The sequence below is a fragment of the Euprymna scolopes genome, chromosome 35 (assembly GCF_053919585.1).
Source record: "Euprymna scolopes isolate OS-2025 chromosome 35, ASM5391958v1, whole genome shotgun sequence".
NCBI classification, from domain to species: Eukaryota; Metazoa; Mollusca; class Cephalopoda; order Sepiida; family Sepiolidae; genus Euprymna; species Euprymna scolopes.
The window spans coordinates 25,322,451-25,349,950 of record NC_136516.1 but is presented as its reverse complement, the minus strand read 5'-3'; the positions used below and the strand labels follow the sequence as shown (position 1 = coordinate 25,349,950).

General features: G+C 32.3%; 1 protein-coding gene across 1 annotated transcript in view; it reads right to left on the bottom strand.

Annotated features, from left to right (window-relative positions):
• Positions 1–4,197: 4,197 nt before the first annotated feature.
• The window catches only part of LOC145259739 (uncharacterized), an 87,391-nt gene continuing 64,088 nt past the window's right edge, over positions 4,198–27,500 (bottom strand). The window contains exons 4-5 of the mRNA XM_080117439.1: positions 6,209–6,468; positions 4,198–5,112 (exon numbers count right to left, since the gene is read on the bottom strand). Of these exons, the coding sequence (XP_079973565.1) occupies positions 4,265–5,112; positions 6,209–6,468 (1,108 nt within the window). The 3' untranslated portion in view covers positions 4,198–4,264. The remainder of the gene's footprint in view (positions 5,113–6,208; positions 6,469–27,500) is intronic.

The window sequence follows — 27,500 nt, the reverse complement described above, 5'->3', positions numbered from 1 at the left end:
TAATGTCATATGCTACTTGTACCATGTAACTCAGTACTACCTGCCTCATGGTCGGGTCACCGGCGACTAAACTGGTTCCATCACCAAACAAGTCTGGTGAGGAGGGCGGCTAAGGATTAAAAACAAGACCTTCCAAAGGGCGAATGAACACTTTTTCTGGATCAACGGCCAACTAGCACCGTTTGTGTGTGTATATATATATATATATATATATATATATATATATATATATGTGTGTGTGTGTGTGTGTGTGTGTGTGTGTGTGTGTGTGTGTGTGTTGGGGTGGAGAGGGCTCCTGTAAGCCGTGGTGAAGGCAACCTTTCTAGGAGAAGCAAATCTCTGGTTAAAAAAAAACATAAAGCGGGAGACCAGTACTCGCATTAAGCTGGTCTGCAGTTTAACTTCTTGCTGGCTATCTTGATCTTGCTTGTTGCATTTTGAACCGAGAGAGAGACTTAGCTGTCGTAAAAAGCTAAGACTCTGTAACATCATCTTTGTATAGATACTCCCTCAGGCATTTGTCTATTAAAATGGTCCTGTGGCAATGGAAGTCATTTTTGGGCTCATGGACTTTAAGTGTCTGAGGGAGTGGCCCTCGTCTGACAAGATGTTGCAATCATCATCATATATAAGGCTTACACGAGACTTTGTAATTGGTTACACCTTCTCCTCCTACCACCTCCTCCTCCGTACATGCACACCCGCTTCATTACACTGAGGAAGACCGAAAGTACAGTCGAAAATATGTTATTGGAGAAATGTTTTTCTTTCAAAAGACATTTTGTATTCCTAAACGTCAAAAAAATGAATAACCAAATTTTTTTTTTACTTTTCACTTATATTTTTTATACATACGATATTTTATGTGAAAAAAAGTCAACATCTCTTTTATTAGTAAAAAGCATAAGCATGTTTAACTAGTTTGTTTAACATAACAGTCGTGGTTTTAAAATTGTAAAAATAAAAAAAAATCTAAAATGCATTTTTTTTTTTAATTATATTTATAAAAATAATTGATAAAATTCGGAGAAAGATCGACTTTTATTAAAAGAAAAATTAGAAAGAAGCCCATAAATATGATGGTGTTAAGAGTAGCTAAAAATCTACAAAGGATTTTTACAAAATCTTTTATTACCGACAGTCTGACTGTTCAACAGAATGTTGCTTGCTATGACTTCAGACATGACGTCATGTTTTAGTGCAAGGGCCTGAATCTATACTTACGTAGGTCGCAGTTCAACACGATACAACTGAAGAAGATCGGGAGTTACATCAACCTAAACGCTGTGCGAATAACACTCAAGATGAGAACAGGAGTTCACAGAATCTAAATAATAAATATTATCAATCCATATAGAAAAAATTCCTAATATATATATATATATATATATATATATATATATATATATATATATATATATATATATATATATATATATAATTATATATATATACATATAATTATATATATATATATATATATATATATATATATATATATAATTATATGCATATATATATATATACATATAATTATATATATATATACATATAATTATATATATATACATATAATTATATATATATATACATATAATTATATATATATATATATATATATATATATATATATATATATATATATATATATATATATATATATATATATATATAAGTAAATTTTTGGTACAGCAAAATGGAAGGAGAAATTTCAGAGGAAACATAATTTAATTTAAATACCAAAAAAAAAAACAAAAAACGGGCAGGTGGAATTATTAAAATTTCCTTAAGGCCTTATCGTCTGACCCTCTGAGAGGAAACGTCAGAATGATAAATTAAAAACTAAGAAACGAATGAGGGAAGAAGGGAATTTTGGTTTCAGTTGGAAGAACAGTGAGAAAAATATATATATATATATATCTCACTGTTCAGGTGGTTTTAAATCAATGAATATCTCCAACTGATGTTTCAGAATCTTTTGTCTACACAGGCTAGGTCGAGAGTTATTAATAACTAACGCCTCAATGATATTTAGATGATAGTTCGACCTCGCACTGTATAAAACAGAAAACCACCCATCGGAATATTGATCGGCACACCTATTTATACTCAACAGGTGATTACTAATGGCGGACTCATGAGCTTGGGAGTGCCCGGATGTTCTTCCCTCATTCCTTTTCTTAGTTTTTAATTTATCATTCTGACGTTTCCTCTTAGAGGGTCAGACGATAAGGCCTTAAGAAAATTTTAATAATTTCACCTGCCCATTTCTTGTTTTTTTTGGTATTTAAATTAAATTATGTTTCCTCTGAAATTTCTCGTTCCATATATATATATATATATATTCGAACAGTGAAATAAGTTAAATTACAGATTAATTAATCTTGTGGTTTATAGTCTTACAAAATTTTCTTGGGAGGAAATATTTTTATATAAGACAATCCCAGCCAAATCAAATAACTCAATATACAAGACAAAGCAAAGTATGAATTGTATAATTTATATTTAATTTTTTTGCAGTAAAAATATAGAATTTTTAAACAAAAAAAATTATCATTCGGAACAAAGAAGACAATAAATTTAAAGTTCTTTCCTTAATCCATGGATTTTCAATGCATAGCTTATCTCTTCAGAGGAAATATCCTTGGAAAAATAATCATTATGGATAAACATAATTTTGGTATTCAGCACATATATTGAAAATGAATAAAAAATATTTTTACAGGAACATAAAAAGGATATCATTTTACGGGAAAATTAGATTAAACAAGAAAAAGAATATGCATTCCAGGTATATGATGCGAATTGTGCCCTGGGAATGGAGATGAGCCATTCGTTGAAAATCCATGGATTAAGGACAGAACTCTAAATTTCGTGTATTCCTTGTTTCAAATAACAAAATTGTGTTTAACAATTTTGTCTTTTTTACTACCAAATATTTAATTATAAATCATACAATTCTCTCTCTCTCTCTCTATATATATATATATATATATATATATATATATATATATATATATATATATATATATATATATATATATATATATATATATATATATATATATATATATATATATATTCAAAATTCTTTTTTGGGGTACAAACTTTAATTATGGCTGAACTTATACCAATTAACACGATGATTAAAAAAATATAAGCAAAATGAAAAAAGGGCTAGCTAACCGGGTTTCGTTCCTTGCGCAACAGAGCTAAATCAACGAAAAGTGCGATTTTAAAAAATTGTCATGAAAATGGCAAGGGAGAGAAAATATATATGAATAAATAAATGAATAAACCAACGGGAAAAATCACCTAGGAATCAAATTAAGTCATAAGAGATTTTTTTTGTTTACAAAGATAAGTTCTCAAGGACTTAATAAAATATATAATAAATAAATAATGTGTTTGTGCCACGAATTTTAGTGTCAACATATTTACTATTCTGAGCAGATAACACTCGCCCTTTCATTTAAAAATCCTAGAAACCATTTTTATTATGTCCTTAAGACGTTCTCTTTGTAAACAAAAAGAAAGTCTTTTAGGATATTTGATTTCTATATGATTTTCCCCTGTTCATTTATTTATTCATATATATATATATATATATATATATATATAACTACTTCATTTACTCACATAAAATTAATATACGAAAGTATAGATTTATACGTAAACTTTAAGTATTTACTTCAAAAGTGCTCAATACGTAGGTAGAGCTAGTTAGTAATTTATAAAATATATATGGCGATTAAGCTACACTGAATATTCGGCGTTTCATCCACTCTAGGATTCGTCAGGCTTTGCGCCTGACGAATCCTAGAGTGGATGAAACGCCGAATATTCAGTGTAGCTTAATCGCCATATATATTTTATAAATTACTATATATATATATATATATATATATATATATATATATATATATATATATATATATATATATATATATATTCTCTCCCCTGCCATATTCATGACAATTTTTTTAGTCGCAATTTTCCTCGATTTAGTTTTGTTAAGCGAAGAACGAAAGAAACCTGGTTAGCTAGCTCTTCTTAATTTTTTAATTATCATGTAAATTGGTCTATATTCAGCCATAATATATATATATATATATATATATATATATATATATATATATATATATATATGTATGTGTGTGTGTGTTTTATCCTTTACATTAATTTTCATATCTTGCATTGTTTTTTGCCTCTTCCGTATATTTTATTTTTCGTACGACATCTTTTAAATTATTATTTTCTTTTTTTACCCACAAGAATGAATGTTTCCGATAACATTAAACATGGCCAAAAAGGTTAGGCCGAAAATGTGCACAAGTTCGCATCTTAGATTCGTTTGGCCGTTTCGACACGAATGTCTCGAACTTGGAAACGGACGAAAAGCGGAGATCTCCGGCCACGATGCCCCCCTTGAGAACAACGGCGGTACCGTCTTTTCGATGAAGTTGCCGTAAAGGGAGATAATCCGGTTTTTCTCGACGTTAAAAACAACTGGATAAGAGATACCCCAGCCGTCCGCCTCGCTGATGTATTGCAACACTCCTTCGAATTTCATAAGAAAATTGTTGAGCTTTTCTGTCGGCGCGAGAACTCCTCTTCCAAATTTACCATGGGTCATATACAATTGTTTTGTAGACTCGTTCAGATAAATCGACACATTGCCAAACGCCGGGTGACCGTACGTACCAACGTAGTCCGATAGAGGTCGTCGTCGATTCAGTACGTTGGGAAATAGGTGTCGTTTTGTATGCCGCAGCGAATGCCGCCAGTGGTGAATCCTTTTCTGCCCGCTGGAGTTGTTTGGACTTTTCGGAGAGTGTATCCGGTTTTTATGTACTTTTTGTTTGTGTTGTTTCTTGTTGTAGTCGTGCAACCATGGGTCGGGAAATGTGCAAGAGCTGGACATGTTTAGCCAGACGTCTTGGGCGAGCAACAGGTCGGCAGCGAAGTGATGTATCACGCGCAGAGCGGTTTTTGACTGTTGGTTCATGGGTCCGTTAACGCTGCTAAAGATAGCGACCATGTTATCAGGAAATAACCAAACCAGGGAATCAAATCCAAAGACGCGACCACTGTGTTGGACATTGTGGAATCCTACAAGAATAGAAGAAAAAAAAATTGAATAAAAAATTTGGTATTATTAGGTTGGTGCAAAAATAATGTCGTTTTTTGACGTGTAACTATATATAAAAACGACATTATTTTTGCACCAACCTAATAATACGAATTTTTTTATATAGTTAAACGACAAAAAAAAAACGACATTATTTTTGCACCAACCTAATAATACGAAAATTTTATGCATAGTTGAACGTCAAAAACGACATTATTTTTTGCACCAAACGATTTTTATTTTATATATAGTTCGTAAAAAAACATTTTTGCACCAAACGATTTTTATTTTATATATAGTTCGTAAAAAAACATTTTTGCACCAAACGATTTTTATTTTATATATAGTTCGTAAAAAAACATTTTTGCACCAACCTCATATACTATTCTCATCTTAAGTGTCATTTTCACAACGTTTCGATCGATGTAACATCCCACCTTCTTCAAGTGCACCTTGTCGAACTCGGGAATTTGGACGGAATTCCGAACAGAGCCCTTTATTTACTTTACGAGGTTAGCATGTTCTCGTCCTCTCAGCCATGACTGGATAAAGGTCCTAAGTAATTTGCAATTGTATTTTTCTTTGCCCACGCCTAGAATTGAACCTTCAAGAGAATATGACTTTTATTATTGATTTTTCCAAATCCTCTAACCACTGCACAACGGGTCCTTACGGAGTACGAATTTTAGGAATGTTAAACCTTTTCTATTTCTAGTTGTAAATATCACTATTTATGACTACTTATTATTACCATATACTAGCAGGACCTGTGGAAATTCCACAGCCGCATCTTTCATATGTAATATATTTCTGATTATGTACATATATTATGTTCTGTATCTCCCACTCACTTCCCAAATAATAATATAATAATATTAATAAAGACAATTGAGATTATTTTATGACCGAGCAACGCCTGGCACCCTTAACTCTATTTACCTCCATTATTTATTCTTCTTTGTAGAGGTTGGTGCACCAGCCTAGATGTGACAGCCTCAGTGGCAATATACCTTGTTTTGGACGAATAAAAATTAAAGCTAAATAAATAGAATAAGAAAAATAATCATAGTCGCCTACCTCTGTAGATACCAGAACCCCATCCGAGGTCGTAAGCGAATCGTCCTTCCGAAATGGGAAATACTGGTGGCTTTAGAAGCTTCCAGCCCAGCGGCATTGGTGTTGGTATTTGCGGGGTGTGCAGTTCGGCGAACTCTGCCTCAGCGACGAGACGACGACCTTCCAAATCGACACCGCCGTTCAGTTGAAATCGAAGCCATTTCTCCATGTCGACGGCGTTTGAGCAGATTGTACCCGCCGGCCCCGCGGGTCCAAGAAACCTTTACAAAAAAACAAAATGTATAATTTATATATATATATATATATATATATATATATATATATATATATATATATATATATATATATATATATATATATACTTGTTTATTGTTATATAAACATGCTCACATCCCGCTGCTACAAATAGCCACTTGTTTCAATCAAACAACAGATATCATCAGGCAGCGACTTGACTATTCAAAAGTTCAATGAATAATAATGATTATTCATTGAACTTTTGAATAGTCAAGTCGCTGCCTGATGATATCTATTGTTTGATTGAAACAAGTGGCTGTTTGTAGCAGCGGGATGTAAGCATGTTTATATAACAATAAACAAGTATTATCAGCTCTTTTTATTGAGCACTATCTAACAACCTCGTTGAATTCATTAGTCCATTACTTTTGAATAAAAAACCCGAGTATATATATATATATATATATATATATATATATATTTATATATATATATATATATATATATATATATATATATATACACACTTGAAGATGTACCTGGCGTTGCTCGGTATTAAACGTAACAAAAATGAAGTAAGAAAAATGGGAAGAAAATGAGACATGTGCATGCAAGCATTATATTTTTTCTAAACGTTTATTTCTTGTAAGTGAAAAGAATAATATTGTAGCTGAGATCGAAACCAAAACCTAAAGACAGTGAATCAAGTACGATAACCATCATATCAGCTTGCCAATATCTTTTTTTCAAACCTCGTGAAACAGTTGACAAATAGATAAAAATTTGATCACCTCCCACGTACCAAATTTATAATATTGACCCCCTAGCAAGCCCTACTTTCCGGATGGAAACCGATTTAAAAGTTTGCCTATGTCTGAATACCCTTTATACCAAATTTCAAGTTGTAGATAAAAATTCGTCGAGTATATAGGTTGAGAAATTTCTTCACACAGGCACATTCTCACTTTTATGGATACACTAGTTTCATAAAAGTGAGTGCGTGTGTGTGTGAGGACACTTCTCAACCTATATACTCAACGAATTTTTTATCTACAGATTTGAAATTTGTTATATAGGGTGTTCAGACACGTGGAAAACTTTTAAATTCGTTTTCATCTGGAAAAACGGGCTTGCTAAATGGTCAACATTGAAAAATATTTGGGGCATCATCGGATTTTTATCTGTTGATCAACTGTTTCACGACTGCGTATGCGCGAATCGTTCAAATTGTGTTAAGAATAAGTAGGTTTGAAAACACATTTTAAAGTCGTGTCAAGTTGGCCTAATAGTTATCGTACTGGATTTTGGTTTGGATCTCCGCTCGAATATATTTTTTTTTTACTTACAAGACGTGATCTATTTAGAAAAAAAAACCATAATACTCGCATGCACATGTCTCAGTTTCTTTCCGTTTTTTACTTCATTTCTTAAAAGGAATTTAAAGTTACGTTTAATACCGGATAAAGACGGGCACATCTTCTAGTACATATATTACATAGGTAAGAAATTTTTTTTAAATGACATGAATTGGTTAGCCTAATTCATCTGGAGGAAAAAAACTAGATCCATTATCAAAAATATTTTGCTTAACGTATTGTGAAAGAGGTGGTCTTTGATTAACATTGCTGGGGAACCATGATTTAATATACTGTTTTGTTTTTAATCCCCGAAATAGTGTTTCCTGGTAAACAACTGATAATCCCCTTTAAGAACATTAACAATATTGTTTGTTCATGTATTCAGCGATACGAGAGATTAGTTGACTTACTGACAAAATAATGTTCTAACAATAGACAATTTTAATATAGTTTTAAGGAAAAGCCGAAGACTCTCTCTCTCTCCACCTCTCTCTCCTTCTCTCTCTCTCTCTCTTTTATATATATTAGGTTGGTGCAAAAATAATGTTGATTGGCATAAAGTTGAACGAAAAAAAAAAAAACGACATTATTTTTGCACCAACATGATTTGAAAAGGTTAATCTTCAGATATAGGCATTTTTTATTATTTGAAAACAAAGAATACAATCTAATAAATCTATTTCCTTAACTCATGAGTTTCCGACGCTTATTCTTCTCCTCAGAGGAAAAATATTACCAAATGTGTTTTTTGTATAAGTCAACTGAATTAAAGGAATAAATTATAAGATGGTCAACATCATGAATTTTGGAATATAACTTTTTGTCATTTATTCTCTCTCTCTCTCTCCCTCTCTCTCTCTCTCTCTCTCTCTATATATATATATATATATATATATATATATGTATATATATATAGCAATTTATAAAATATATATGGCGATTAAGCTACACATTATTATATATTTTATAAATTACTAACTAGCTCTACCTACGTATTGAGCACTTTTGAAGTAAATACTTAAAGTCTACGCATAAATCTATACTTTCGTATATTAATTTTATGTGAGTAAATGAAGTAGTTATATATATATATATATATATATATATATATATATGTATATATATATATATACTTTAGAATAATGAAATGAAATATATCTACTGGTATGCTAATCTAGTGATTTTTTTTGTCTTACAAATTATTATATGTAATATTTTTTTATCCCAGCTAAAAAAATTGCTCAATATACAAGATAGAGCAAATGAATCGAATTTTAGTTATTTAAATTTTATGATTTGAAAATGTTAACCTTCAAATATGGAATTTTTATCGTTTGAAAACAAAGAATACAATTAAATAAATCCATTTCCTTAACCCATGAGTTTTCAATGCATATTCTTCTCCTCAGACGAAAAAAAAAATTAGCAAATGTTTTTATTGGTTTGCACCTTATCTGCTAAAAGCAATAAACATAGAAAATTAAAGTTTTTTTTAAAGCATTTTACATAGAATAAGGAAAATGGATATTGAGGCAGAGAAAGGATATTGTAATTTTAAGGATATTTAGCTTTTAATGGCTATATTTTGAGTTATTTTGAGGGGGAAATAAATAAGCCCTGTTATATATGCCGCAGACAGACTACTTTTCATTGTGTCAAAAATCATTTTTTCAGTGTTGTCCCATGAAGAGATATACTTAAATAGTTGAAGAAATGTGAGAGGTGTACTCACTTTTGTGATACACTATATATATATATATATATATATATATATATATATATATATATATATATATATATATAAATATATAAAAAATAGTGAATATGCAAAAAAGTATTATTTTTGTTTTTCTTCGTCTTCGTTCACGTTAAAAAAGCAACTGCCACCCTACACATAAAAAAGCAAACATCATAATAATGTTCCCCCACACAAATAATAACAATAGCCCCCAATAAATAATAAATAAAAAATGCCATAAAAATGTCTCATCACTGTAAGTTTACATTCACGTAAAAAAGCATAGCCATCTACATATCTATCAAAGAGAAAATCTCTATTTGTGTGCCTGCTTGTATCCGTATGTGTACATTTCCCTACCAAACTACTCTGTCAATTTTCAGTCTACAGATTTGAGATTTGACATAAGGGTTGTTGAGATTTGGAAAATTTTTTTAATCGATTTTCGGCTGTCAAGGGGCCCAAATAAAACGATTTGACTATAGATTGGAGTTCAGTCGAACATTTTCCATGAAAATAACGATAAAGTAGAGACAAACCGCTATATCAACGTTAGAAAAAAAATAAAGGAAACAAAGTTAAGTACAGTGATCTCCCTTACAACATAAGTTACCAAAATTTCACTGCGATACTATAAAAAATCTTGGCTGCGTCGCTGGTTTGAAACAACAAAATAAAAAGTAAAAAACAAACAAGCTAATAAACAAAACACATTGTCATAATGGGATAATAAATGTAACTATAAGAATATGTCCTAATATAAAAAAAATAATAACGAAATAAACAAGATTAAAAAAAATAAAATATAGTTAATAAATATTAATGAGAAAAAAAAATTATGCCCGGTTACCTACAGATTTAACTAGTCACATCTTACGGCGGTTCTAACCTCTTGCTGCGGTCCTAATCTCTTTCGCCATCTTGAATACACTCTTGTTTTTTTTTTTTGAAAAGGGGAGATGATTTCTCCCAAAATTGATTAAAGTTCCATACTACCAACGGACTTTATATACACCGGACATACCAATAATTTGGGTGCAAATTAATTATGTAACGAAGTGAGGAGTGATAGATGAATAAATTAATTATGTAACGAAGTGAGGAGTGATAGATGAATAAATTAATTATGTAACGAAGTGAGGAGTGATAGATGAATAAATTAATTATGTAACGAAGTGAGGAGTGATAAATGAATGATTAGACATTTCTCTACTCGAACATACACGTCTATTTGTTTGTTTGTTTTTCCGTTCTTTCCTTTTGTAGCTCCGGTCCTTTCCGCACTGCTCTTGACTTATTAAAACTTCCATATATTCCTTTACTAGCAATGCTTCAAGCAAACTATCATTTATTTTAAGAAAAGGTAAGTAAAAGAATCGGAAAATAGGCACAATTTTTTTTTCCGTTTCCGATACCCTAAAATTCCGACCTTTCTGAATATCAGTTCAGATTAATCGTCCCAACACTATTCTATTTCACTTGTCTTTCTTCCTTCCATCGCTTTCACATCATAAATCTAATCCTAACCCTTTCATTCTCCTTCCCCTTTACTCAATCAGGCTCACCTTCTCTTCCGCTTCAAAACTTCGCATTCGTCCTCCTTCCCTCTCACGTTTTCTCTCCATCTATCTTTTATTTACTATGAATGTAGAATAGTCCTCATACTCCCCCCCCTATACAATTATCCGCTTACGACATTTAATTGATGTAATTCAACCCACAAAAAAGTAATTAAAATTTAAAAATCACATGACCCTTTCCGTTCCCTTCGTTTTCCTTCCGGGCGAAATCTTTTCTTTCTTCAACTACAAAATAAACGAACATCCTTTTACGTTATTCTTTAATTATGTCTCTAATGCGCATAAAATTAGGAAGCGGCCCCAAACAAACAAAAGATCCAATTCAGTTTGTAAATAGAAATGTCCAATATAACAAAAATACAAAAAAAAAAAAGAAAAAAAAAACAATACAAAATAATAAAATAAAGTAAATGTAATAAAATTGAAAAAATACTAAAAAAATGCAAATACGAAAGTGCGAAAATAAAAAAATAAAAGTAAATAAAAATGAATAAAAATAAAAATAAATAAAAATAAACGCAAACATAAAATGCAAAAAAATAAAAAGAACATATGATACAATTGTTACATGATAAGGGCGGCCCCCTTTTTATGTAAGTAAAAAAATAGGGAATTAGTTAAATGTAAATATGAAATAGGATAGTCAAGGATTCGAACTTGCGAAGCTAGATTTGGAATTGAGAATTCCAATCATAAGTTAAAATAAATACAGAATTTTATTGAAAATAAGGAATGTGGAATTGCCATTGTTTAGTTCACACAAAATAGTTAGATATCTGTTTATTGAAAAAGGAATGTAATGGTGAATTTTGTTTCTGTTATAAAAATTAAAATTAAAATAAGGAATTTAAAAACGAACAATGGAAAATGTTATTTGTAAAGTGGGTTACGAAAATTAGGTTAGAGGGTCAGCTTTGTAAGAAACACGTGAATAACAATGCATGCTTAAACACGGAGGCATGTCATGCAATGTGTCTGAGAGGCACGTGGGTCATGCAGTGACGTCATGAGTAATGAATTTAGTTAGATAAGTCAGAATCAGAATCAGTCAGTTAGAAGAAGCGAGGGGAGTCAGACCAGAGAAGCAGAAAGGTTCAGACCGATTCTCGGTTAGAGTCAAGGCTCACTCTGGAAGCGAGAGGGTTTAAGAGATAACCATGTAACAACTTTGAATCCCTGAAATACAAAATCATGTCCGACCGGTCGAAGAAGAAATAAACGTATCATCATGTGTTTTTAAACTGCCGTCTTTCTGTGTTCATCATTACAACAGAGATCTTATCAGAGATGCCCCATGGGGAAATATTTTTTCTCTTCCTGCTGAACAGTGCGTAAATGAGACCACTGAATGGTTCATAACGGCAATTGAAGCACATGTTCCCATGCGGAAATTATATAGCAAACCCCACTCTCCCGAATAATTTACTTCTAATTGCGCAACTGCCATTGCTCAAAGGCAGCATGCATACCGCAGATTTAACCGACATAAGTCCAGTTCAAACAGACAGAAGTATATAGAAGCTAGAAGTAACGTTAAGAAAGAAATAGCGACAGCTAAGAGAGAATTTAGTGAAACCACTAAAAAACGCATCGAAGCACAAAAATTAGGAACTCGTGACTTCTGGAAAATCTACAACAGTAAATAATGGGCAATACACAATTCCCCCACTAACCAACAATCACGAGGTTGGTTGCTCAGCAACCGACAAGGCTAATATGCTTGCCAGCCGGTTTGCCTCAAACCACTCCCTACCTGACTTTCATTTACGGACAGACGCAGATGATCTAAAAATCACCCCTGCTCAGGTGCATGCTATCATAAAAGACCTTGACACTTCAAAAGCATGTGAACCCGATCTCATCCCAGCTGTGCTATTAAAAAAGTGCTCAGCCGAAGTAGCACCAGTTCTCTCCAAACTCTACAACAAATGCCTTAATGAATCCTGTTTTCCGGGCTGTTGGAAAACTGCTTCTGGGGTACCAGTATTCAAGAATTCTGGCGATGGACTGACCCATCAAATTATAGCCCCATTAGCCTCTTCCCACTTTTCACCAAAATATTTGAGACCATAATTAACCATGCTTTAGTCCATCACCTTACAGATGCTAAACTTCTGACTGACCAAGTATATGGATTTAGACAAGCTCGTTCCACAGCATACATCCTCACTGTAATCTCTGAACGTATATACCATTCACTGGACAAAGCGGGGGAGGGCAGAGCGGTAGTTCTAGAGATATCTAAGGCTTTAGACAGGGTATCGCATGAGGATCCCCTTAGGAAAATTGAATCATACGGTATCACTGGTAGAATACATGGCATAATTAAATCCAAGAGAAAAATCCAGGTTGTCCTCGACGGCCGTACATCTAAACAATATGATATAAACGCAGGAGTGCCTCAAGGGTCTATTCTTGGACCTCTATTGTTCCTAATGTTCATAAATGACCTCCCCAACAAAATTGCCTCTGAGATGGGTATATATGCTGATGACACTACACTCTATAACAGGCATGACAGGAAAACAAATGAACACATATCTAAAAATAAAAATGGCAAAAACACTAGGGGATGACCTCCAATCTGTTGTGGAATGGGGACAAAAATTGATGGTCACATTCAATGCTGCCAAGACTAAACTGGTTTCCTTTAATAATTAAAAGAAACCTTCTCTACCACTAATAGCAATGGCCAAGATAACATTACCCGAAAGTACTTCTTTTAAACTCCTCGGCTCAACGTTTACATGGAACATGAACTGGAATAGATACATTGAGAGCATTGCCAAGGCTGCTGCAAAGAAGTTGGGCTCTCTCTACCGTGCTAGAAAACTTATGCCTCTATAAGGCTACCATTCGCCCATGTATGGAGTATTGTTGTCACATTTGGGCTGGGACATCTGCTGTTTGTCTCTCACTCCTGGACAGGGTATAAAAGACCTGATAGCTCCTGAACTGTCATCTAGACTCAGCCTCTTTCCCACCGACGAAATGTTGCATCCCTCTGCCTGTTCTACAAGTACTTTAATGGTGAATGCTCTGACGAGCTGCAGGCACTTGTACCCCCTCGACGTGACTACCCTCGACAAACCTGACAAGCAGCTAAGTCTCACCCCTTCACAGTAGAGATCCCTAGCTTGTTACTCCAATAGTTTATTTCCCAGAACTGCTAGACTTTGGAACTCCCTTCTGGGGTTCTGCTTTCCCAACTGTACTGACATACAGAAGTTAAAGTGTAATGTTAACTCTTGCTACTCATCTCCCTTCATAATACCCCTGCAACTTATGTCCCCAATAGTAGCCGCCTACTTCAAAGTGGCACTGTGCCTTGTTTGGGGTGAAAATTAATAAAGAAATAATTTAAAAAATCCTCACATTTTCTAATTCAAGAATTTAATCCGAGTTTAATGATCCGATCACATTCTTTGTAGCATATTATTTAAAAGGAAATAATTCGAATCTGGACTAGGAATATTTTCTTTCATGTAAAGTGATATTCAGCCACAATCCACCAAATCGGAAGTCTGCGCTCATCCCATTAGAGGAGAAATTACTCGCCATGTTTTTATATCGATTGAATTTATTTTCTGCACATCAGGGAAATAATGTAATTGTCTTACTTTTAATTACCGACATTAAAAAAAAGAAGACAAAAAAGCGCGGAATTATACTTTTTCTTTTAGTAAATATCCGCCAGATTTATAATGAATTTCCCTCAATTTTTTAATGAATTTCAATGTACAAGCTGCCTTCAATAAGTTTCCAGATTTTTTTCTACAGACATTCGAAATTGACGTAGACTCTTGAAAATCCAGTATTTTATTGTTATACATCTTATGAGATGACTGACCAATTTTTATGATTTCAAGTTCAAAGGAACAGCTACAGCAGGAATTAGAATACACCCTTCTATAGCCTGATTGTCGCAGCTGGTGAATTTCGAAAATGCAACCTGGACGTGAAGAACGATATGCAACAAAATTCTGATTTTAACTTGGAAAAATGCCAAAGAAACGTATGGAATGCTTCAGACTGCTTTTGGACTATCCTGCATGAATCAAACCCAAGTTTTTAGTGGTATAAGAGATTCAAGGAAAGCAGGGAGTCTGTGAGGAATGGTGAGTATTGTGGGAGGAATAAGAACTCAGAAGACCACAGTTGATTGGCCAAATAAAGAATTTCATAGATAAGGGCGATCGTGTGTCTATAAAGTACAAAGTTTGATGTCAGTGTGGGAACTGTCCACACAATTATCCACGAGGAACTGAAGATGCGGAAAATTTACACAAAGTTTATCCCAAGAGTGCTCCATACTTCTCACAGACTTTTTGATCAGGTTGGGCATCAAGACAGTTCCTCACCCTCCCTGTAGTCCAGATTTTGCTCCCTGTGACTTTTCGTTATTCCCTAAGCTTACAGGCTGTCATTATAAGACAATTTAAAAGATGAAAGAGACTATGACGAGAGCCGTTGATACACTCACACAAGAGGACTTCTATTAGCAGAAGTAGCGGAGTAGCAGCAGCAGCAGCATCTCCCCACCTTCTACAGCACGGCGACAATGACTGCCATAATATTCACTATCGTCACAGCAACTACAACAACTCGTTTTTAACAAACAAACTAAAAGATTGAAAATGTAAAGAAAGGACTGTAATCTCTGAACGTATATACCATTCACTGGATAAAGTGGGGGAGGGCAGAGCGGTAGCTCTAGATATATCTAAGGCTTTTGACATGGTATGGCACAAGGGTCTCCTCAAGAAAATTAAATCATACGGTATCACTGGTAGAATACTTAGCATAATTGAATCCTTCTTAGACCAGAGTAAAATCCAGGTTGTCCTCGACGGTCGAACATCTAAACAGTGTGATATAAATGCGGGAGTGCCTCAGGGGGTCTATTCTTGGACCTCTATTGTTCCTGATATTTATTAATGACCTCCCCGACAAAACTGCCTCTGAGATGGGTATATATGCTGATGACATTACACTTTATAAAAGGCATGACAGGAAAACAAATGAACACATATCTAAAGAAATGGCAAAAACACTAGAGGATGACCTCCAATCTGTAGTGGAATGGGGACATAAATGGATGGTCACATTCAATGCTGCCAAAACCAAACTGGTTTCCTTCAATAACTACAAGAAACCTTCTCTGCCACCAATAGCAATGGCCAGTGACTCCCTGTCTGAGAGTACATCTTTCAAACTGCTTGGCCTAACGTTCACAGGAAACATGAGCTGGAACAATTATATTGAAAACATTGCCAGGGCCGCTGCAAAAAAGGTAGGCTCTCTCTACCGTGCTAGAAAACTACTGACACCTGAAAGTATCCTGTATCTCTATAAGGCCACCATTCGCCCATGTATGGAGTATTGTTGTCACATCTGGGCTGGTGCGTCTACTACTAGTCTCTCGCTCCTAGACAAGGTTAAAAAAAGAGTCGCCAATCTGATAGGCCCTGAACTGGAATCTAAGCTTCAGCCTCTGTCCCATGGACGAAATGTTGCATCCCTCTGCTTGTTCTACAAGTATTTTAATGGTGAATGCTCTGACGAACTGCAGACACTTGTGCCCCCACGTCGCAGACACCCTCAACAAACCCGACAGTAGAGATCCCTAGATTCAAAAGATCCTTCTACTCCAGTAGTTTCTTGCCCAGAACCGCTAGACTCTGGAATTCCATTCCAGGATCATGCTTCCCTAACTGTACTGACATGCAGAAGTTCAAGTGCAACGTGAACCGACATCTTGCTGCCCAAATCCCTACATAGTGCCCCCGTAGTTGCTGACCCTGATAGTAGCCCCCTACACCTGAGTGGCAATGTGCTTTGTTTGGGGTGAAAATGTAATAAAAAAAAAAATAGTAAAAAAAAAGAAAGAAAAAATAATTAAAGGACTGGACATAGTAAAAAAAACAACAACAACAAAACAAAAAACAAAAAGAAATAAATGACTGGACATAGTAAAATAAAAACAACAACAAAACAAAAAACAAAAAGAAATAAATGACTGGAAATAGTAAAAAATAAATAAATAAATAAATAAATAAATATATAAATAAATAAATAAAGGACTGGAAATAGTGAAAAAAAGAAAAAAAAAAGAATAAAGAGCACTTCAACAGCGTTACCTCAAATTTAGTTGTAATATAACATTTTATTATCATTATTTTTTTTAGATAAAGATAAATTATTTGTAAATTTTGGATTTTAATTCCCATCTTCTATTCTTATCTATTTAACCGAGATAAAAAATAGTGGTTCAAAAAATCCAAATGCAAGGTGTCCAAAAGTCCGGGACACATATCAAGATAAATGGATAAATTGCGTGAGAGAGTCTGATGACTTCATTTTCCAACAGGATGGGCCACCACCACACACGGGAGCCTTACTGAACACAACACTGCCAGACTGATGGATAGGACAATCTGGGCAAGATGATCACGATCTCATGCGCTGGCCTTCCACATCTCCAGATCTTACACCTTGCGATGTTTTTTTTTTGTGGGGATTTGTGAAAGAACTGGTCTATGTGCCTCCCATTCTAAGATACGTGGATGAGCTGAAGGCCAGAATAACAAAATCTGTTGCAACCATTAACAACGCAATGTTGGGACGTGTTTGGCAAGAATTGGACTACCGGCTTCATGTGAGTCACGTGACCAATGATGCTCACATTGAACATCTTTGAACATTCCATGAAAAACTTTTGCTTACAAGTTTTCTGAAGATACCTGGCGCTTTTTTTTTTTATATCCTTAATATTTCTCGAAATATTCAATATCAAAGTATGCTCAAGGCTTTTGGAATCAAACAAATCAATTTACATCATCGGTTGCGATGTCTGCAAGATTTAAGTTTTAAGTGTGATATATTTACATTAGAGACTCACCCTCAAGCTGGTCATATGCATCTTTTGGTAATTTTAAAAACAAATACAGCAGAACCCCGGGATACGATGGCTCTAGGATACGTTTTTTCCAGGTTACGATGTGGAATACGATGTTTTTCTCCAGCCCCTGGTTACAGTATTTGCCCTGCCTTGCAGTGTTATTTATAATATTTTTTGATTATATATATGTGTATTATATACTATACTGTATTTTGTTACTAATATAAGATTAAATCGTTGTAATAACTTTTTTTTACAAAGAAAAACAGAAAAATATTTTTTTTTCAAGTATTTAATGTTTTTCCTTTTGCAAACAAAATGTAAAAATAATTTTAAAAAAAGAAAGTTTTTATGGGGTCGGCTCAACAAGGACTTGTTTAAATTAGATTTGAAAGCTACCATGTTTTATTCAACCGGGAAGCAGGCCAGCGGAACAGTGTTTCACAGGCAGACAGTTCATAAAATCTGCGTTTAGATTTAGGCATAGATAGAGAGTGGGTGTCGTATATAGTAGTTGTAGCTAGTTGAGAGTTTTTGTGAAAGTTTAGTCTGTTTTGAACTCAATCAAGGCTAGATAGTGCGCACCGACAACAGTATTCCATTTTAGGGCGTATAAAGAGAAATATATAAATAAATAACTAGATATATAAATAAATAAATAAATAAATAAGTAAATATATAAATAAATATATAAATAAATATATAAATAAATAAGTAAATATATAAATAAATATATAAATATATATATATATATAGATAAATAAATATAAAGATAAATAAATATATAGATAAATAAATATATAGATACATAAATATATAGATACATAAATATATAGACAAATAAATATATAGACAAATAAATATATAGATAAATAAATATATAGATAAATAAATATATAAATAAATACATAGATAAATAAATATATAAATAAATATATAAATAAATATATAAATAAATATATAAATAAATATATAGACAAATAAATATATATATAAATAAATATATAGATAAATAAATATATAAATAAATACATAGATAAATAAATATATAGATACATAATATATAGATAAATAAATATATAGATAAATAAATATATAAATAAATATATAGATAAATAAATATATAGATACATAAATATATAGATGAATGTATACGTAAATGAATAGATACGTAAATATATAGATAAATAAATATATAGATAAATAAATATATAAATAAATATATAGATAAATAAATAAATATATAATTAAATATATCGATAAATAAATATATAGATAAATAAATATATAGATAAATAAATATATAGATAAATAAATATATAGATAAATAAATATATAGGTAAAAATAAAGATAAATAAATATGGCTAACTAAATATATAGATGAATTAATAGAACGACAAACGGTTAATTAGATTTGCAGAGAATCCTATACATAAAACTATATAAAAACTCGAAAAACCAATTCCAAAAACAGAACTGCTTTGCACGAATCTTATGTTTCCCTTTTCCTTTTTTCCTTTGTTTTTTTTTTTGCTCGCGTTCACCCGAAACCGGGCAGATCGCCACTTGGACGTAAGGGGCAACTATTTAGGACCATGCCTAAGAAAGATTAATAAGATGTTTCTTTGTGCTACATTTACACTTCTGCATATAGTCAGGGAAACAGGTAGCAGGAAGGGAATTTCACTGTGTAGCTGTTCGAGGGAGTAAAAAGCTTTCTGGAAACTAGGGACCTAAACAGTGAAGGGGTGTGATTTTGTTGCTAAGCAGGTTTATTAGGGTTATTACGTTGAGGAGGCAACGTAAAATGTGAAAATTTCAGATGACAGTACAGTGTGACACGATAAAATTGTCGACTTAGAAAAAACGACATTATTCCATTTCCGTTTGATGAAAACCAGTTTTCCTTTTTTGCTGCAGACCATCTACTAGTTAGCCAGCTGTGTACACATCTCAAGAGCGATAGGAGCCTTCTATCATGTATGAAAGTGACACAATGTTCAACGAGCGAGATCGGAGATGCGCCGCTGTACAACTCATGTTCTCTACCGATCTAAGTTATGACAACAGGACCATTGCAAGCACCCTCAAAATGCAAATCCGGTGCAACGCTTGAAAGCTCAACTCAACAAAGTTTCCGGCCACGATTATGGTCTTTGGTGTAGTTTCAAGTGAGGGCCACATCGTGCCACCTCACATCTTCGAAGTCAGCTTGAAAGTCAACACTAAACTGTAGTGGTTATTCGTATTATTTGGATTGATACTTACATCGAAAAAATGTTGTGAACATACAACTCAAGATTAGAACAATAGTCTGAAGAATCCAAATAATACGCATTCTATATCTATATAATACATTTAAGTCGATATATTCCTAGATTTTTGTCATCGATAGCTTTCACCCCTCAAAATTAAAATTTTGAATTCGATCAAGCAATACATACATAAACTTATGGACATATGCATATATTATTTTATTTTAATAATTGAATTACATTTTTTGTTTTTTTGTTTCTTTATTTGTTTTCTATAAATTAATTTTTATATTTTTTCTATTCTAACCTTGTTATTGATTTATAATGTACTAGCCTCGTTGTCCGGCGTTGCCCGGATGTTTGGAGGTGTGTGCTGAGCAAAAAAAAAAAAAAAAAGAAAAGAAGAAAAGTGGTAGTAGGCAGGCAGGCTCGAACCCGAACCGCGAAGGAGGAAAGAACGTGAAAACACACACACACACACACACACACACACACACACTCACACAAAAGTGACATCTTTGTCGTTGCGTCAATCGCCAAACCGGAAGTGGCACAGGTTTAAATTAAAGTTAGTTAATCGAGAAGAGGCGACGACTTTCAAAAATATCGGCGAAAAAAGCGACCCCCTCCTTGTAGAAAAGTGCCCTATTGAGGGGAAAGGAATTAATGTTTTTAGCCAATTTTGTGATTGTCCGAAGGGTGGAGCTTCAAAACGACACCAATCTCGTGAAAATACGTCGCCTCTATCGAAAGTTTTAGGCATACATACACACGTACACACATACATACATACACACATACATACATGCATACATACATACACACATACACACATACATACATACATACATACACACATACATACATACACACATACATACATATATTTAAACAAACAGGTGAGATTAATATTATGGATTGTTATTGATTATTGGTAATTGTATTGGAGTCAGGAATTTAGTAAGAAACCGGTAATTGTATCGGAATCGGGAAAATATTGTAATCGTCCCATCGCTAGTATATAGTAATTTCTAAACACGTACAAAGATGTTTATGTTTATTGATATGTCTAACCGCTAATTTACAAGTTAGACGAAACCATTCTTTTATGGTTCGTAGTTGAGGTAGGTAATATGGTACAATACTGATCAATGGAATCCGCCATATTTTAATCATATTCCGCAATATTTTAATCATATTCCGGAATATTCTAATCATATTCCGTTTTATAATTATTGCTGGTTCAGCCATTTTGAAATAGATCAAACAATAATGAGAATTGAAGGCAATTATAATTTCTATCAGTTGATAAAAATTCGCCAAATTTAGAAATCATTATTTTTTAATTTTGATGAATTCGATAATTGACTGTATTTTGTTAATTAGAGTTGAAAATAGATCGAACGAGTGATTGATGCGAATGGGTGTTCATCAACTCTGTAGGTCATTCATTTCACTGTTCCGTTTAAAAAGAATTCAGAAAATCGAAAAATTATATAACATATATAGTGGTTTTATCAGATTATCACAATCCAACCCAAATAGCAATCCATCTCTCATAACAATATTTGATTCGAACTAGCCTATTTTTTTTATTCCACTGTTTTCTTTCACTTGTTTTTCTAAAAATATATTTCTGCTAGGAAAACTGTTAGAGTAGAGATATTTTTCCTTACTCATAGTGTGTAATGGGAGTTGACAGTCGTCAGGTGGTTAACAACACGTACTGATGACCTAGGTTCTCGCGTTGCCTACGCACAGTTCAAACATTTCAAAATACAACTGCTGAGATACAACGCGCGGCTCTTTACAAACAGACTTTTCTTTCTATAACTTTGCAACATGGTAAAGAAGAAGAAAAGGAAAAAAAGAAACAAAACAACACACTGAAGATGGAGTTTACCTCTGGAACATATTTGTTATAAATTTCAAACAAGTAAAATATTTGTATATTTTCCTAATATTACGTTGTGATTTGTTTTCAAGCGCACTTGATACATATTTTATTTTATTCAAATTAAATCAACGTTTCTATACGGAACTCACACCCTTGACGTTATTCTCGCGTTGCCTACGCATAGTTCAAACATTTCAAAATACAACCGCTGGAATAGAACGTGCGGCTCTTTACAAGCAAACTTTTCTTCCTCCAACTTTACAAGAAGAAAAGAAAAAAAGAAACAAAACAACACACATTACGTTGTGATTTGGCTTTCAAGCACATTTGATGTGTATTTTATTATATATATATAAAATAAAATTTCTCTTTCTGTAAACATAAGTCCAAATTTAATTATGGTAATTTTGAAATTACATAGCTATTACTTTAACCTTTCATATATATATAATTTTTCTATAACATTATCGTTTTTTTCTACATACTTTCTTAATACTTCATAACTTAACTAGCATGGGTGCCTGAGCAAAAAAAAAAAAAAAAAGAAAAGCGGTCAATTTTCTTTTAATTTGACCCCTATTATGACCCCTTAACATTTACTGTTTTGGGCTCAAATCAAGTTATTAAGTTAGATCCATGTCCAAGGAACCTATATCTAAAATTTCAAGTGTTTAGACCCCAAATTGTCGGAGGAGTTTGGTAGAGTTCTCAAAGGTCGAATCGTTTAACTTTAACCCCTTAATCGCCAAATGTCTGGCCCAAAACGGATCATGTCGATTTTCCCAAATCTCAGTACCCTGTATATCAAATTTCGAGCCTGTAGACTGAAAATTGACAGAGTTATTGCGTAGGGAAATGTACACACACAGCCACACAGATACACAGGTACACAGACCGACAGAAACTTTCACTTTTATAGATATATAGATAGATAAATAATCCTGTATTCTTATTCTTTATTTCTTCTTTGTTTGGCCGGTTTTTATCTGCAATTTCCGTTTTAGTGTTTAAATATTCATATCTATCAAATATATCAATCTACCTACACATTCCTATCCTGTATGTATATTTACTTATATTTTACTATATGCATTTACTTACATACTTACTTGCTTTATCCGGAATTTGCAGATACCGGCCATCCTCTCCCCTTAAATTTTTTTCATTTCATTTGGTGTCTTTTAATAACTCCTGCTGATATTTTCTTAAATATATTTCAGTTGACCTCTTTTTTGCTCTATATTTTTAGCGCCTTTTAACGTCATTTTGTCAGGGTCATTTTGACATTGGCTTTTCTATTTTATATTTAATTAAATCACCATTCAATTTTTTCTCTCTCCTTCTCCACTCATTTTTTCTCTTTTCTTCTTCACTCATTTTTCTTAATTACACCTTGTCTCGGCAGGCGAGTCTAACCGTGGCCTTCGTTATAAAGATGGCCGGCCAGCTGAAAAAATGACGTCATCGCCGAGGTCCCAACAAGCAAGATATGTGGAACTCTTAGACTGTCAATAATGAACAGTAATTTTTACAGACAGCGTTACAAAACTTCAAAATTGGATTAAAATAAAGAAATAAAGAAAGAACACGATGATTTATACTGAAACTCATCTAATATTAATAATAAAAAAATAATAAAAAAAACACAAGTTGTTTGTTTAAGTATTATAAGCAATTGAATATTTCGTTGTATTATAGATTTTAAAGATTAGAATGCGTTCTTTAATTACTTATAAATTACATTTTAAAAAGTGAAGGAACACGATTTGATTTGTAGTAAACTTGAAGTTTATTTAATATAATTAAATGAAAATTATGCATGTAAGATTATGAATATTTGAAGCAGAACACAACAAAACATTTGATATGAGTTAAGACAATAAACAAATATTAAAATTAAACTATTTTTTTAATCAAAATGAATACTTTTTTTAATCAAAATGAACAATATTTTTAAATCAAAATGAACAATATTTTTTAAATCAAACTGAATTTTTTTAAATCAAAATGAATATTTTTTAATCAAAATGAACAATATTTTTTTAAAATCAAAATGAATACTTTTAATCAAAATGAACCACAATATTTTTAAATGCAAATGAACCACAATATTTTTTCAAAATCAAAAACAATATTTTTAAAAATCGAAATGAATTTTTTAAATCGAAATAAATTTTTTTTTAAATCGAAATGAATATTTTTTAAAAATCATATGAACAATATTTTTTAAATCAAAACTGAAAAACGAACGATGAATTAGTTTAACTGAAAAACGAACAATAAATTAGTTTAACTGAAAAACGAACAATAAATTAGTTTAACTGAAAAACGAACAATAAATTAGTTTAACTGAAGAACAAACGATAAGTTAAAATTAAAATCAAACAAATAATGTTAGTATAAACAAAGTTACTAATGCAGAAATATTTCAAATATTAAATACATCAGACATTATAAAAAATCCGTTGTGGAATTTAATTAAAAGTTTGAATTTTTCTGAATTTTTTTTTTATTAATGTTGTCATTCTCCTTGCGACAAAAATTATTTATGAGGGAATTCGAAGAACTCCATGTGAGCATTTTTTTCAATTTGTTGTATAGGGTGACCCTCATCAGAAGAGTCAACATTAAATAAAAGATGTTGATCAGCCAAAATATTTAAGGTTACATACATGGCTAATTTTCTTTGATGAATAGAATGAAAAAAAAGAATCGCATTTGGTAAGTTTATTTATGACCATATAATTATATAACACAAAATTATTAGTTGTATCATTTGGGTATAACAGAGAACCTCTGTTAATACCCTGAAAGTAGCTGTTTATTTCAGCTATTTCTTCAATAGTATCTCTCCCAGATATTAAGTTTTTGCAACTATTGCATTTCAATTTTTTAAAAACTGCATGACAGCAATAGCCTGCTAAGTATAATATAACAGGAAGTACTGCTTTGCACCGATTAATATCATCTTCTGTTACATCTATGTTAAATTTATAAACATCTAACTGTTGTTCTGTTGTCATTTCATCCCAGTTAGTTTCTTGTAAATTCTTCAAATCAATAGTTTGGTTATTAAGTGGTAAACTCAATTTTAAAACTGATAACATTCTAAGTTTTTTTTCACATTCATACACTTGACGTATCGATATATTATACTGATCCCCGCTAAGTTGCCGATACTGGCCAAACCTTGCCTCAAGGTTATCTGTCTGAAACTTTCCTGGTAATATATACACCATGTTCAGTTCTCTAATGCAATATTTAGTTAATTCTAAAATTGCGTAAGTTGTATGGTGCAAAGCAGTATATGTTTCCTTTGTTAACTTACCAGTTCTTCCAGGTATGCTATTCCAAGTTTCTAACCAGTCACAGAACATAGAGAGAAATCTGTAATTATCACCATTTAATGTAAGTGGATTTGCATATTTATTACGAAGCTGAAAACCTTTATTTGGTGTTTTCACATTCAGTATTGTCCACCAAATATAAAATATTTGTATGTATTCTGCGATTTCTGCATAATTTGGCAAGCATTCCTGTTTGCCTAAGGTTAGCAAACCTTGAATAGTATATTCGTTGAAAATTTGCAAAACCAAATTAACATTTTGCCTTTCAAAAGTAGTGGGAGAAAGGGCCTTTGCAGTCAACTTATAACGATATTTTAAAAGCGATTGAGATTCTATCGCATAAAGTTTATGCAAACTAGAAAATGGGGCATTTTGGATGTTATCCAATTCATGATTTCCATTATAACAAAACTTTGGGAACATCATGCATTTACTTTCATCTTTTTGGCCAAGCCAATTGTTTCTAATGCATTTTAGTATATGTACTGAGTCGAATAAGAAAAAAAGAGGTCTAGACGTTATAAATGGATGTGGATATACAATTGAAAGCTTTGCTGGGCTACAAAAGAAAGCCATGGCTTTTTTATTTATTGCATTATTATCTGTTATAACACATAATACTCTAAAGCCTATCTCCTCTAAGCCAATTATTAAACGTTTGATTATGTCAAATAAGTTCTCAGCTTGAAGACATTTAGTTGGCATGACATGCACAACATCCTTATATTGTGAGAATACACTGCTAAGCATAAAAGCAAATGCACTTGTGGCAGGTTCATTGCTGTTGTTAGCTAAACCAACAATATTACCACCTCTATAATCAAGATAAGGTTTGAAATGTATTTCATCAATAAGTAAAGATACTGTGGTGTCTTTCGGCATTAGTAACTTGAATTTATTTTTAATATACATGAGAAAATTATTATCATGTTGTTCAATTACAGGATTCATAGACATTGATTAGGTTAATCTCCTGATAGTTGAATAACATGGTAAAATCACATTTTTAGTGTCTCTTAACAGTCTGTACCCTCTAGGGGAGCAGTTATATAATAAAGAAGAGAATATCATCATTTCACTTGAATAATTAACCTTATTCATTGTCATTATATTTATTTGTTCATATATGAATTTAATTGAATTGACATATTTGAATGACTCATCTTGTACTAATAACAAAAATGACAAGATTAATTTTAATAAAGAAATTGTATTTGACGTTTTGGTTTGCTGTTCTTCGATGTCCATTTTTTTCATGTTTTCCATCAAAATCTGTAGAGTATTTTTATCGGTTACATGTTTAGGAACCTTATACTCTCCTATAGAACTCATTTTAACATCATTGCAGAATACTGCAACGACCAAGTCCGATTCAATTACAAGGGACATTTTATCTTTGGGCATGGGCATCTGTATATATGATATATCATAATGGTATTTTCCTGCCTAATAAAAGTCCAATAATTTTTATTTAGGAAGTTCAATTTTGTTTCCAAATCATCAATGCTATGGAAAGTGTTACGTTTTTGTAACTCTAACTCGTTAGCAACACTTTCACATAAGGCACGCTTAAGGGCAGAGTTTTCTAAACGCATTTTCTTTGCGTTAGGGGACTCTCTAAAAGTGGTTGATGATTATAAATAGGAGGGAAAGTTTGGTAGTATTCTAGGAATAGCACCATCTCTAAAACATGGATTTTTTTAATTTAGCAGTGATTGACTTTCCGGTTTTTTCATCAAATGCTTTAGTCTCTCGCCGTATGTCTTCAGGCCGAAAATGAAGTTCACATACCTAAAGAAATAATTTAAAAGAAAACCGTACCATATGTTTGACTTTAAAAAAAATTACATGACAAAAAAAAAAACGATACGATAGAAAAATAATTATTAATGAACTTTTTTTTGTTGTTGTTGACTAAAATAGTCATAAACAGTTTTTGATAAATATGAAGAACTACTTCACCTTGGAAAATCCTTTA